Below are 15057 nucleotides of genomic sequence, written 5' to 3' on the forward strand. Positions count from 1 at the left end.
ACCTCAAAGTGTATCCTGTATTTCAGAGTTCTTTTTGAAGGTTCAAGTCTCTTACCATGTTGCAGTGTCTATCTGACCCTAAATAAGAGTGATAGTTAATTACAAAGTTGAAGATGCTTCCCTTCTGAATCTTGCTTGCTACGGTCATGTGTGTGAAAAAAAGGAAAGGTTTTGTGGGTTTAATAGCTGACAAGTACTCCTGAGGAATTCTAAACCTACTAAACATACTGTTCAAGTGATTTAACGGGTAATTAGCAAGCAAATAACTACTACAAACTCATATGTAGTGCCTCGATAGTGAAAATATCTTCTTTTTCCCAGAATGTCATACCCGGGTTATCCCCCTTCTGGTGGCTACCCTGCTTTCCCTGGTTATCCTGTAAGTATAGCTCTTGAAAGTGTTGCATTCCTAATGTATTTATATTCTGTGAATACCCCTTCTTACTATGCTCTCTGTGTGTGTAAATAGTAGCTGTCAGTTCATACACAGTATTCTCTAGAGAGTGTGGCCTTTGTTTTCGTCTGTATATCCCTGAGGATGACTTTACAGTTGTCTCATAAGAATTCCAACAAGGAAGTTTAAGAGATTTTTTTTTTTTTTTTAATGTTGCCTATTGTTCCAGAAAGGGTTTTGATTGTTTGGTCTTGTTTTAGTTTATCTTTGTCATGTGAGTTTGTTTTCTTTTATATAGCTAACTATCTCAGCAAATAATTTTTTTAAAGTATCAGTAGTTCTTACATAAATATGAGGGTCTTTACGTGCAAGGTCAGAGGTAATCTCTGAACCAGGCTCTACCACAGTCTCTACCAAATATTCCACATACCCGTATCCCAGGATTTACAGAGATGCTGAACAAACTTCAGTGGCCATTACCCTCAGGAAGAGCTTGGAATGCTTACTCAAGTAGCCCAGCTTTCATACGACACCAAGTAAATATTTTTCTGAGGATAAAGGACACCGTATCTTGACTTTGACCCTCTATTCTTCAGCCGCAGGACTTTGTTCCACCTTCAGCTCATGACTGAATGGACTAAAAATTCCAATGAAACTTAATGGAAGGCTGGAATGTATCAGGTGTGACTGATACTGCAGTCTTTTTGATATGCTTGCATCATTTTTCAAAGCTAGATGCAACTGTGTGCTTTTATTAGTATGGCACTGATCATACTGTAATTGTGGAAATTTTATATGGTCTGTTTTTTATCTAGTACAGAACTAGACTTAAGCCTGGAACTCAGCCTGGATCCCATTAAGATACTGAAAAGCTATAAATACATGCAATAAATTCTCCGATTATTTTGCTTTACAATTTACCCTTACTCCCTCTGAAACACTAAAGTCAGTCAAACTAAAGACAAACATGTTAGAAATCAGACTTTCTTAACTCCAGGATTTCTGTTCCCCCCGCAAGGTTCTGCTGAGCCCTCATGATTGTAGCTGTAATTTATTTTTAACTACATCTGAAAATGTTTTTTCTTAGCTAGCATCTAAAATATAGCCAACTTCAAGGGATGAGTTTAAAAGACCCTTTAGATTCAATACCAACGATTCTAGGTTTCCTATTCTCACTGATGATGCCCAAAGTGATAACCAGTGCAAAAAAACAATGTGAAATTACTTTCTTCTGCAATAGTGATAGTTATCTGAGCAGGGCTTTTGAGGATCCTAATTTTGGATTTGTGAATCTAAATTATGTTAAAATCTTTTTGTTGAGTCTGGCAGAAAAAGGTTAGACTGTACTGCTGGGGAAGAGAATATTATATAGCCTGGGCACAGTAATCTGGGGTAACCAAACCCGAGGAGATAGACTTTACGGCTTTGCAGTTTATTTCTGTTTTCTGGGCTCAATAATGAGTGTGTACTGTATGTAATGTGTGACCCATATTTCTAAAGCTAGTCGGTGAAGATGATTCCCAGCAAGTGAGTAATGAGTTCATACATTATGCTTTGTTATGAAGCTGATTTTAAATACCTGATATTTAAGATCAAGTATATGGCTTTTAACTTAAAGGGTTTTCCCTTAGAGATCCTGGTCATTCAAGTAAATATTTCTAACGTACATTAATGCTAATAGCAACCTTCGTGGTATGAGTGGTAAGTCATACATGTAAGTCATACATGTACCTTTGTGGTATGAGTGGTAAGTCATACACGTAAGTCATACATGTAGCAAAGCAAAGGCATATAGATGTTTGACTTGTTCTTTTTATTCAAAACCTGTAATAGGTGTTCAGTCTGACTCAGTGGTCCACATTTAGTCATTGAATGTCCATGCTTTATAACCTGGATTCCAAAGGAGATGGAATAAAAAACCCACCTCTTGTAAGTTCTCACCATGTTAACATTTGAAAATACTGGTTGTGCAAGAGAGGCAGAAGTTTCAAAGATACTAAGCTCTTAAAAGTCCTATAAAAACAGGAGATGAGCTCCTAATGGAGAAGGCTAAACAGAGATCTATTCAGTCTTCTCCTGTGTAAGAAGGAGTGATAGAGACATTGGAACCAGACTCTTCTCAGAGGTACACAATGAAAGGGCAGCTGGTAACAACCACAGGTTGTAATTGTAATTGTAATTCGCTTTGAGGAAAACATTTTTCACCATGAGAGTAGTCAAACACTGGAACAGGGGCCCAGAGAGGCTGTGGATTCGCTGTTCCTCGGAGATACTGAAAACTTGACAAGGCCTTGCATGACCTCATCTAACTCCAAAGCTGGCCCTGCTTTGAAGCTGGATGGGATCAGAGGCCATCCAGAGATGCCTTCCACCCTGCAGCACACTCTGATTCTGTGTCAACATGGGAGACGCATCAGGAAACCCAACCAGGAGGCCCCCATCCAGGCTTCAGGAATTCTGCTGCTGCCGCTTCAAGTGCTGAATCTAATTATATAATTCATGTTATTATACACGTGGACTTTTTGGTAGCTTGAGAATTTTTACTCTAATGTCCTGTTAGCAGACGTAAAGACATCCCATTTTTGTGTTTCAGCCTACAGGACAAGAGTCTGTCTATCCGCCAGCTGGTCAGTACTCCTATCCCGCCGTTCCTGGAGGATACCCTCCGGCAGGAGGAGGGACCTATCCTGCAGCACCACCGAGTGCTGGGTATCCAGGGGCAGCAGGATATCCTGCCCCAGGGGGCTACCCTGCTCCTGGGAGCTACCCTGGAGCTCCCCAGGCTGGAGGAATGCCACCTTATCCTGGAGGTAAGATCCTTTGTTAGAGTACCCCTCGGGGGTGATTTCTGGTGTAACCATTCCCTGTGCTTGGTAGAACTAGTAAAGAAAAGCAGCTTTGTTCAGCGATCAATTTAGGCAGCAGCATGTAGGCAGCCAGACGGTTTGATGGTTTTGGGCTACTGCACACACACAGAGAAATTAGTCTCTTGCATAGCTCTGCTCAATAACCTGGCTCATGTTGTGTCAGAAGTCAAGTACAAAACATGAAGCATGCTAAAATCTTTTTTCTTCTCCTAGCTCCTACAGGCCCTGGGTTCGGTGTGCCTCCCGCTGGCCCTGGATTTGGTGGCTATCCGCAGCCTCCTGCCCAAAGCTATGCTGGAGGTGGACCAGCACAAATTCCAGGTATGTCATATATAAGAAACTTTAAGCATCCAAGGTTAAACCAAGAGATCCCAGGATAGATAGTAACAAATTAGGCCCTTACCTTTGTTACTTTTAGCTGTTGAGGTTTGTATGCTGGATACCTCCTACCACCTTTCTTGACAAGACCACTGAAGGGCTGATGAGAACCATATCTATAGGTGCTACATCCAAAAGGGATGTCTGTCACTGGTTAATGGTCATGATGTAGTGGTTTAGGTGCTTATCCTTCTTCAAACTGCAAGTATCTGATGAGAACTGTGAAATCTAGAGTCCACGTTCAATGAGTATCTAGCTGTTCTGTTAATCTCAAAGAAATGGATGCATTTTTCAGATCTGTGTGTTCATGGTGATCCCTGGCATAGTAGGGGAAGTGGAAAGGGGAATGCACACAATTGCTTAAAAACAATGCAGTGTTTTTAATGCTTTGAGTGGTCAGTTACCATCAAGATGATTTTTGTCCTGGAATGTGTCAGTTGTGTTTGCAAGAAATTCAGAGCAGGAAAACCTTTTTTTTTAATGGTTGCTTTGTTAACTCTAATAATAACTGAGCTGCTGTTAAAATGATAACAACTGTACGTATGTATTATGGATAAAAATAAAATTCCAGTACAAAAAAATGTAGTTGTAGCTTTTGTATTCACAGTGCTTTTGATCACAAAATGAGATTCCTTCAATTCTTTTTGCACCAATGAATTCTTAATATTTATCACTTATATGCTAGATATTTTAAAGTGTATAATATGACTTTAAAAGAGAGCACGGGACATGCGTTCTTCATTTGCGTGGGCTACCTTGGCTTTTGTCAAAGACAGCAATATTTAATGAGGAGAGATCCTTCCAGTTCCCACAGCACCAGTACATTTAGTATTTTTAGAATTGCCTTGCTAGTGTATGTACCAGAATGCGTCTGTGATTGCTTCTTCTCATCATTCCCGAGGGCAAGAAGTTCAGTTACTGATCATGCCAGGTGTCATTACTTAGGAAACAGGTTTTGTGCAGTGGTAGGTCTGTAAATGGCTTTATTTTCAGATTAGATACCATTTACATAATAACAGACCTAATTAATTCCTTTTGTTTTGTTCTTTAATTTATTTTCAGTAGGATATCCTGGTGGACAAGCATCATCACCAATGCCTGGTCCGGTATGTGCTGTATCCTCTTCTATAATGAATCTTACGTGGCTTCTGTAGTTTTAATGTTTTTACAACGGGTTTCCAACAATTTACAGCGTGTTCTGCATCAGGAGTTCCCAGCTACACTCAGAGTACAACCTGAACAAAATCATAACCCTGTATCTGCGAATACTCGCTCATCAAGTAGATTTCATCCACACAATTGGGTAAAAGCATTGCTTTGGCATTGGTGGGCCAAAGCTGTTCAACACAACTAAATGTCGCCCTGATTCTGTTAGAGAAAAAATGGGGAACTAATGGACAAGTCCTTCTGAAGTACTGATTCCAAAGTTGTGATTTGAATTTGTATTTATATTGTGCAGGATAGCTAGTTACATGTGACTCTTATTTTCAGCCTGCAGCAATGGTTCAGTGTACCCAGGGCACAATTCAAGCTGCTCCAAACTTTGATGCTGGAAGGGATGCAGAAGTTCTACGCAAAGCTATGAAGGGATTTGGTAAGTAAGCAATAGAAGCTTAAATTTCTGTTGAGCTAACTTCTTAATGCCATTTTGTCCTTTTCTTCAGTTTTTATTTAACCATACATTTTTTCTCCCCAAGCTTTTCAAAAGTCACACTTTGAAATGACTTGGGCAATTTAGTAGACGAAATTACATAGAAAATTTGGTAGACTTAATGGTAGTCATTTATTATGTAACTATGCCCAAATGCAAGATTATAAAATGCATAGTCTTGGGGGATTATTAGGAGTTCTTACATGAAATTGCCCTTCTGTTTCCAAGGAACTGATGAGCAGGCTATCATCAATGTTGTTGCTAACCGTTCCAATGATCAAAGGCAAAAAATCAAGGCAGCTTTCAAGACTATGTATGGCAAGGTATGTTCATTAGTTCTTTGAATCAGTAAACAAAACCAGACTTTCAATTGCTGCTTTGACTGCCTGATTGCATTTTAGTCCTGGGGAGTGGTTTGGGCATTTTTTAAATGCACTTCTTTTGGTTATATTCCTTGTATACCGGGAGATATTGGTATTTAACACGGTGTTGTCCTGATACCTGGCAAAAGGGGAGGTGGGGAAGGTTAGGGGCTGGCTCTGTCCCTGACCAAGCAAGAAGCTTCTCTGCTTTTGCAATGCTTGATAGATAATAATCAAGCTTAAACTGTCCTTGTATTAGTGTCTGAAACTATTGAGTTTTTTATGCACAAAAACCAGCACTGAAATCTGTTTTTTCATAAGAAACAAACCGAGAAACTGGTCAATAAAATGCCGAGAGAATTTAATTTCTTCCCTCTGTCACTTTTGCAACTTACAGTAAATTTTATAGTTGTGGCATTTTTCAGGACCTGACTAGGCCCTAATTAGTGAGGAGATAGATAATGGAGAAGAGCTGAGCTGTCAAAGTTTTGGACAGAGGGAAGTTCTTTATAAGAAATAAAACAAAGCTTTACAGGAAAACCAGCACAAAGATAGAAATCAGTCACAAAATTAAATTCTAGTTTGATCTTTTTTCATTATATAACCTACATGGCTAACACTCTCCAAAGCCCTTTTTGTGTTTATAATTGAACAGGATTTAATTAAAGATCTGAAGTCTGAGTTAAGTGGAAATGTGGAGGAATTGATTCTAGCACTCTTCATGCCTAGCACTTACTACGATGCCTGGAGTTTACGTCATGCAATGAAGGTATGGTTTTCCTGTGAACAAAATAGTTTAAAACCGTCTTAAAATGCTTATCTAAGAAAAGAGAATACTTGATCCCTGCATTGTTGAAAAATCATGTAGTGGCAAACAAATTTCGGGACTGTGGGGCTTAAAATTCTTTACTGCTGCATCCCCCAGTTCCAGCCAATTTCTGCAGGATTAGCCAATTCAGAGCAGCTGTCCATCCAGCAGAGGATGAAATGCTGCAGGACAGAACTTTGTTCTCTGCCACTTGTTCATAATTTTTGCTAGAACCTAGAAAGGGCCAGGGTGCCGTTAAAACTGTAACCACTGTTTAAAATGAAGGTACGTACCTCTCCTTACTGGGAACAAACCATTGTTACTGAAAGATATTTTTGAATTATCCCAGTTTCTTTCCAAAAGGACAAAATGAAAAAATGTTTTCTAAGGTCAGATGATGCATGTACCTGTTCAAGTATGAAGACTGCATTAGAGATTAGGTGAGCTAGTTGGTTTAAACTTTTAACTCAGGTAAACAGGTAAACTGGTACATCCAGTTTACCAGAATTTCTTGCTTGTTTGAGCTGCAGCAGCTAGCAGATGGCTGATACTGGAAATGAGTAATTTAACCCATATGTGAATGCAGACCTTCTAAAGAATGTGGAGCTTAAATTAAGAGGCTTTAGTGGAGGCAATAGCTTTAGTGGAGGCAGGCAATAGCCACTCTTGACCATTTAAAAAAATTTATAATATAACATTACCTATAAGTCTCACATAGATCCACTCTTACTTAATCCTTGCCTGAATAGAGATGACCATGCCAGTAAGATCTCATTGTACACAGAACTCACAGTTAAGTTTTTATTCTGGGGAGAGGGAAGCATCTATGAAAAGTTCCATGTTGAGGAAGCGGCCAAATTTGGAATAGGGAACACACTTACATGCTGACCAAAATGGAATTTACGTGTGTATCTTTGGCTTTAATGATTATCATAAGGCTTTACCTTCCTCCAGTATGTTTCCAGATTAAGGTTGCCAAAGAATTTCCTTCCTAAACCATTTTCCAGTTAACTTTGGCTGATGTCACTGTTGTGGATGTATAGTTTTGGGGTATTTTTTTGAACTGGTGCAGAATTGAACGTTTGAGGAATCTTCATTCCATTTTAAGTATACAGAAGACTTGGTGCTTTCATGCTGCAAAGATACTGTTCTTACAATGTAGATTGTATTAAGTTTTGAAGTAACAGATGACTGCTTAATTTCACAGTTGAAGAAAACTGAATAGGTAGTGCTTTGTAGTTATGCCCTCTTTTCCTCTGCCTACAGGGAGCAGGCACTCAGGAGAGAGTGCTGATTGAGATCCTTTGCACAAGGACAAACCAGGAAATACAAGAAATAGTGAACTGCTATAAATCAGAGTTTGGAAGGGACATTGAACAAGACATCAGAGCAGACACTTCAGGACACTTTGAACGATTACTTATATCTATGTGCCAAGTGAGCTTTAATTTTTTTTTTTTTTGGTAAGATAACGGTGTACAGTCTGACTTCGATGCATCTAGTCATAATGGCTCCATAAATAGCCTGTGTATGCTTAGCAAGAGCCAGGTTTTTAAGAAATTAGCCCTTCACCATTGATTTATTCCCTAATGACAAGATATGACACTTCAGTCCCTCCTCAAGGAAGAGATACTTCCTATCTACAAATCTATGATGAATTGTGTGACCTAATTCAGCACCCTATATTCATCTCGGAACTTATGTGTAAATACTTTATTGTGCAGATGCGATCAAGTGGTACTATAAAGCAGTGCTGCACACTGCTGTTAAAGCGAGATGCTTTTTATTTTTTGCATACATTAACAAAATAATTTGCGTGAATCTGATAGGATAACCTTTACGGTATGTAGAATACCTGTGAGAATCCCTACGAACAAGCCCATAGGGCAAAACTTACCTCCCAAGTTACACCATAGCTTTCCTTCCCTTCACATCACCAGAATTAGGGAGGTTCCTCTACTAAACTCAGGTGAACGCTGGAACTTACTTATCCCATATCATTTAGTAGGGCTCTTTCTGTTGACGAATATAACTTGCAGTTATCCATGTTAAGGAAGAAATATGTACTAATGCAACTTCCCACATTTCTCTGATCCGTTTGCCTATTTGCTGTTAGAATTTCTATGACACTTCTCTATCTTGTTTGCCTCTACCTTTGTGAGAGTTCAGCTATGCTGAACTAGGTATCTGGATTAAAAGTCAAAATCCACAAGAAAGCAAACCTTGAGACGCTTCTGCTGCTAGTTTTTATTTTGATAAATCCAGTAGTTTACAATAACTGACAACCACATCATTTAAATATTATATTAACCACTATAGAGACAACAGTATTTGAGAGCATGTATTCGGCCTATTCAGCCAGTATATTTAGCAGTATCCACCCATGCACTGGGCAGCAAAAAAAAAAAAACAAACCAAAGCACATAAAATGTCATATAAGCCCCACTGACATATTACAACTACAGTAAGTGCTTTCTGGAGACATTCTTACTTGAAATTAGCAAATTCTAAATAAAATAGAAGACCTGAGATATTTCAGGTGTGCATATTCAGTAAGATAATTCATTATTCATTTGGGAAGATTCTTTGCAACTTGAAGCCTAGAAACAAACAAATCAAGAGAAAGCTTACATTATTAAATAAAATAGAGAGTTAAGTACAGTACTTACTTAATTAGAACTATGAGATGGTACATAGGGGTGAAATTATCTGAGTCAGTATATCTACAGTTTAAAGCATGCCCTACAGATAGGGTTCTGGGCCACTTTTGTATTGGTTGCCTATAAGCAATATTAAACCAAAGAGTAGTTTTAAAGCAATGTAATGTATTTCAAACTGGCGTTTCTCTTTCTGCTTCAAGCTTGGAAGATACATGCTTGGGGTCTACACTGAACACAGTTAAAGCACAGCCTTCTCTGTGTAATTTCATTTGACATCTGTTGTCTTTGCTTTTAGGGTAATCGGGATGAGAATCAAACTGTGGATTATCAAAAAGCTCAAGAAGATGCTCAGCGTCTGTACCAAGCAGGTGAAGGAAAACTTGGGACTGACGAATCTTGCTTTAATATGGTTCTGGCAAGCAGAAGTTTTCCCCAACTGAAAGCAACAGTTGAGGCATACTCCAGGGTAGGAGTTGTTCACTGATTTCAAATGAGCTTGGTCAGTGTATTTTAAATTGAGGTTGCAGTTGTTACTGCATTTCATTATCCACATATTAATCTCATTTATTTGTAGATTGCTAATCGTGATTTACTAAGCAGCATTGACCGGGAATTTTCTGGAAATGTGGAACGTGGTTTGAAGACTATTTGTAAGTGATATGTTCTTCCCTCCCCTTATCCCTTAGGAATTAAACCTTCTAAATGTAATTGAAGGAGAATCCAATGCAACACTGGCAAATGAACACACAATCTGAGACTCTGCTAGCAGAAAAGTAGCTTCAATTATTCACATTATTCACTTTACACTTAATTGGAGAAAATAAACATCCACCACGAAGAAGTCAGTTTGAAACAAGAAAAGGCTACATAGGAGCTACTTGTCACTTCTCTGGGAAGGCAGGCAACTACGCAGAAACAAGGGTCACTGGTTAGTGCTTGTAGTTGATTTTCCAGAGCTCTGCAAAATGATGTGAGTACCAGGGTAACAGAGCCGTGACTCTGGCTGTGTGGCACCTCAGCAGAGGCAGCTGAACCATCCTCACACATGATCTCAGAGCCAATTTTAGGCACAGTTCCCTTTCCACCCGTCTTCCCCACCACCACCTACCCCCAAAAAGCTCAGCATTTGCTAAGGAAAACGTCAGCAAAATAGAAGACCTGTTTTGAATTCACTTTTTCCTGCTGAAAAGCAGTTCAACTTTAGCACAATTTGCTGATAGTGAGAATCAGTATGATTTACTGGTAAATCTGCAGACACCAGTCCTACCAATGCTTACCAAAATGACAGCATTTCTGTAGCCATAACGGATAAGCAAAAACTTCCCAGATTATATTCTGCTCAACAGTTTTATGGGAAAAATTCAACTCTGAGAATCATGTAAAAGCATACAGGCTTGCCTCTGAGAGTGAACAATCTAATTGAAACAAGATCCATTCTGTAACTATTAGAGTGAGAACTTTTTACAGTTGTACTTTTCTTAGTGAGATTCTAGGAATGGAACATGAGTAAAACACCTTGTATCCCAGTATCAGCTCTCCAGGAGAAGAACTGGTTTTAAATTACCTATCTGAGAATTAAGGTTTCAGCCAGCTTTGAAAAGCACTTCCAGAGAAGTTAACTGCTAATAACCGTAAGTTTTTGTGTGAAGGAATAACTCATTTGGTCAGCTGGAACTAAGCTTAGCTCTATAAAACAGTTTCTGTAAACCACAGTAACTGGATCTTCATCAATACCTACCTCTAGCTGTCTACAGTAAAAATCTTGAATTGATCCTGCCAGGTATCACTGTACAGCATACAATACTGGAACTAATCCTAAAAATATACTTTATTGCAGTGCAATGTGCTTTAAATCGCCCAGCCTTTTTTGCAGAAAGACTTTATTATTCTATGAAAGGAGCTGGCACAGATGATTCTACCCTCATCAGAATTATAGTCACTCGCAGCGAGGTAAGAAACTTTCTCCTCTGTAAATGTCACATGTAGCAGAAAGCTATCTACCCTAACCAGCTTTTCACTTAGCCCTTCTTTCACAGCTGTAGAGGTCATGTATTGCAATGAAGCTTTTATGGAGCTTTTATGGGGTTCAGATTTAGATGAATGTGTTAATTTGTTTTAAAGCCAGCTTTTATAAAGTAATTCAATTATCTTTGGCTAGATAGTAATACTGCTTGTCTTCCTTCTTAACTGCGGTTGCCTGCCCATATAGCAGATAAGCACCTCAAGTTCAAAGGTTCAGCTGAGTTAGGATAGTATGGTCCTAACAACGCAAGGAACCACTGCTAGACTCTCTGCTTTGGGAGCTGCTCCTCTGTCCTTAGAGGGACCAGCTGGCTTGTAAGACGCCCGGGGTTAATCAATTGCATGTTCCACCCTTGGCACGTGTTCTGTAGTCCGTGAGGGAGGAGATGCGGGGTGACTGTTAGGAGTTGAAATCATACACTGTGTTTAAGTTTTGTGCTTTTTTTTTTTCTTTGCATAGATTGACCTTGTGCAGATTAAACAGATGTTCACACAAATGTATCAGAAGACTTTGGCTACAATGATAGCAAGTGACACAAGTGGTGATTACAGGCGTTTGCTGCTGGCAATTGTTGGTCAATAGAAGAGGATTATCTGGTTTTTTTGTTTTCTTTTTTAAAACAAACTGAAGGACATGTAACATGCTTTATGCAGACACTGACTATCCTTGTGTGTAAAAGAATAATTTTAAACTTTGTATAATCAAATATGCCTTCTTGATGATTCAATAAGCTTGTTGCACTTACAGTTGCCTTAATTTACAGCACGTAATATTCTTTATTGTATAATAAAAGATGTATCTTGTCTATTAGCCCCTAAGCCTTAGTCCTTTTGACCCAGACAAAACCACCTCCCCTCTGCCAGACTCCTGCAAGATTAAACTGTTTGTCTCAGCCAAATCTCCAGCACTCAACAACTTTCTTGCAATACCTAGACTTAACTGCTGAGCTAACTGTGGATGACAAAAAAATCCTGAGGCTGTGAGGTAAAGCATTTTACACCCCCCACCCCTTTAATGTCTTTCCATGCTAATGTTGAAAAACATGCAAGTGCTCAGTTTAAGTGACATTACACTGACAGTTTAAGCACATTGGCAGAATCTGACTGTACCCCCCTATTTAATTTCTTAAATTAGTTACCATGAATGGTTAATTACCATTATGCTTAAGGCAGCAATGGAAAGGAGAAATCATCTCGGATCTAATTTTGAAGTATCACCTTGTAAAGGAGTGGGTTATACAGGAAATGACTGAGCAATGAAAAAAGCCGGTATCTAAATGCTAACCCTACGGAACCCATGTAAATCCAAACTGAAAGTGATTGTGACCTAGACAATATAAATGACTATGTGGATGTTTTCAAAGGATTTAAAAAGAACAGCTTTGAATAGCACATTCGGGTTTTTAGAAAGCCGCAGTGAATCTGTCCCCAGCTATAAACTTAACAGAAGCTTCAAGTCCAGCAGCTAGCAATGCGTTTCCCAACATTTCTACGCAATGCTTTAAAAAATAACGATTGTATAATCCTCACACAAACAGCAAAACCCTACTTCTATTGTCCCTCAAACAAAAATAGCAAGGGCTGGTAGAGTTGATTCTAATATGGCAAAACTTTCACTCTTCCAGAGCACATACATAAAGGTTTTTGCAAAACACTAATAGATAGCAAGTTTACCATACCAAGAAAGCTTAAGTATTTCACTTACATCAATGTTCTGCAACCTAAATCTGACTTTAGACCATAAACTTTTTCTGATATTAAAATTAGAAATACAGTTCAGTTTAAAATTCCTGGGTCAGATTAAAATTAATTATTTCAAATACAAACCATAGATGGAAGTTGATTTGGGGACTAAAAGACATTTCCACTCTGCATTACTTCGGTCACCCTTGGTGCAAGTATCCACTGTATATAGATATATAAAAATACATAGAGCTGTCAATAGCTTTCCAAGTTCGACCAAGATTCTCCTAAGCTTTGGGTCTTGCTTCTTTGCTCTTGAGCAAACTTCCTTACAAGTGAAGCTTGGCATTTAATAATTAAAGCATATTAGTGCATCTATACCTTTTTACGTGACTAAAAAAATCCCTACCATTTCACTTATCGTTCAAAGCAGAATATCGATTAAGTCTGACTCATACATACTACTACTACTACAAGAAAATGTACAGATGAATAGGGTTCTATGTCCTAATGACATTCATCTGTTTTATGGCAAAAAGTTGTTTTCATTACATGCTAGTAACAACAAATCATTAAATGGGTAACAAGAATTGAATGATTGATAATGGAATTGTAGTAAAAAATAGGCAAGGAAAGAATGAACAGATACTGTCTATTCTGCCTCTGTGAAAGCCTTATTTTTCTATGCAACTAACAGAACGGCGTTTGAAGATTAAGTGTTAGAAAAAATAGAGCTGTTTATGAGATTATTCCTCTCAAAAAATGTTCAGACTCAAACCAGAAGAGACCTACCTCTTTCTAAGAAGAAAAACAGCCCCAATCCCAACCATTGTTCTTTTTGCTAGAGAACCTGATCTTCACAATTCGATAGATACGACTATAGCAATTTTTCCATTTCACAGGTGCAATTTAGTAAGCTTCGAAAGGAAAGCTGTTGTTCGTAGCTATAAATAATTTTGGGTGTGAAGTTGCGTGTTTGCCATTAAACTAAATATAGGTAGGCTCTGTGAACTAGGCTGGTCTTCCCTGTTTGGCTCACCAGGTGGCAGCACGTTTCTCGACAGCACGAGTCCCTGCCTTAAAATAAGGCCCCCAAAACCTCCCTCGAGCACGTTCCGTACTTTTGCTTCTGAGATTGACCAAAATGCATTTACACTTCTCGGAACAGTCAGAACCCCCAGCCCACCTCCGAATACTCCTCCTTGCTGCCAGCACCCTGCAGACAGGAGCACCACAGGTGACGGTTTGACCAGCAGCTCAGGGAAGAAGCGGCCTATTCCCGTGACCCACTCGGTGTCCGTGGCGCCCAGGGCAGGGCAGGAAAGCTCCAACTCAAACCAGGAACCAACCGCCCCTCTCATAGCTTTTGCTGCCTGTGTCCTTTGGGTGACAGAGCTATTTCCAAGTATTCTCCCCTCCCTACCCAAGAACAGACTAAGGACACAGGGACTTATTTTTTTCCCTTCCTTAAAACACTGAAAGCAGAGAACGAGCAATGCAAACTACTTACAGTTTTCTGGGAAGGAGAATATAATTTCTTCTCCCAACAACGCAAGAATTAGAGAGAGACAGCTCCAGACTCCACCTTTCAGAAACACAGTAGTAAAAAATGAGTACCTACTTTCCAAACAAAGAAAACCCACAGACATAATCCTGTTACCTGACTACTTGCTTAAAGGGTGACAGGAGGCACACAGCATCAGAAGAGAAATCAGGTCAGCAACAACTGCCCAAGAAATCTTCCTTTACTGCAGATCTGCCTTCATATCTGGCAAAAACTACTACAGACAATGGATATTGCAAGGGAATCCTCAAGGAAGCAAGCATCGTCGCAGCTAGGCACTTAGTGCCGTGCAAGTATCAGTACCAGTTCTCTCCAATTAATGAGGTCTTTCCAGACAAAGACTGAATCTGTATTTTCTCCATATACACAACTCCAGCTAGTCAGAATACTGATCACAACTAAGATCTGAGTATCAAATCATGAAAAATACTGTCTTGTGAGGTTGAGAAATTTTCCACTAGCGCTTACAAGGAGGAAGGGACCATCATAATGTTCATCTTGTGTTTATTCTGCTCTAATACATCCTACACAGACCACACAGCTTGCTAGTATGGGGGTGCTCGATTTAGAAAAAAACCCCACCAAAACCAAACTTACCATTTTTTAACTTGATCTTCTGCGCTCAAACTTCGAGAAGAGTTTCCAGTTAGAACACATCTGCAATAAAG

General features: G+C 39.1%; 1 protein-coding gene across 4 annotated transcripts; it reads left to right on the forward strand.

Annotated features, from left to right (window-relative positions):
• The first annotated feature begins 316 nt into the window (after positions 1-316).
• Positions 317-11961, forward strand: ANXA7 (annexin A7). Of its 4 annotated transcripts, none has more exons than XM_009575526.1 (12): positions 317-379; positions 2988-3204; positions 3484-3582; positions 4702-4745; positions 5131-5233; positions 5519-5613; positions 6308-6421; positions 7727-7897; positions 9416-9586; positions 9695-9770; positions 10958-11070; positions 11603-11961. In XM_009575526.1, the coding sequence occupies exons 1-12, from the start codon at positions 323-325 to the stop codon at positions 11723-11725; spliced, it is 1383 nt and encodes a 460-aa protein (XP_009573821.1). In that variant the 5' UTR covers positions 317-322; the 3' UTR covers positions 11726-11961. The 4 variants fall into 4 exon arrangements, with proteins under 4 accessions (XP_009573821.1, XP_009573803.1, XP_009573812.1 ...); XM_009575508.1 differs by having other exon boundaries at positions 323-379; positions 3475-3582; positions 5104-5233; XM_009575517.1 differs by having other exon boundaries at positions 323-379; positions 3475-3582.
• The last annotated feature ends 3096 nt before the right edge of the window (positions 11962-15057 follow it).

The sequence above is a fragment of the Fulmarus glacialis genome, unplaced genomic scaffold, assembly GCF_000690835.1.
Source record: "Fulmarus glacialis isolate BGI_N327 unplaced genomic scaffold, ASM69083v1 scaffold25580, whole genome shotgun sequence".
Taxonomy (NCBI): Eukaryota; Metazoa; Chordata; class Aves; order Procellariiformes; family Procellariidae; genus Fulmarus; species Fulmarus glacialis.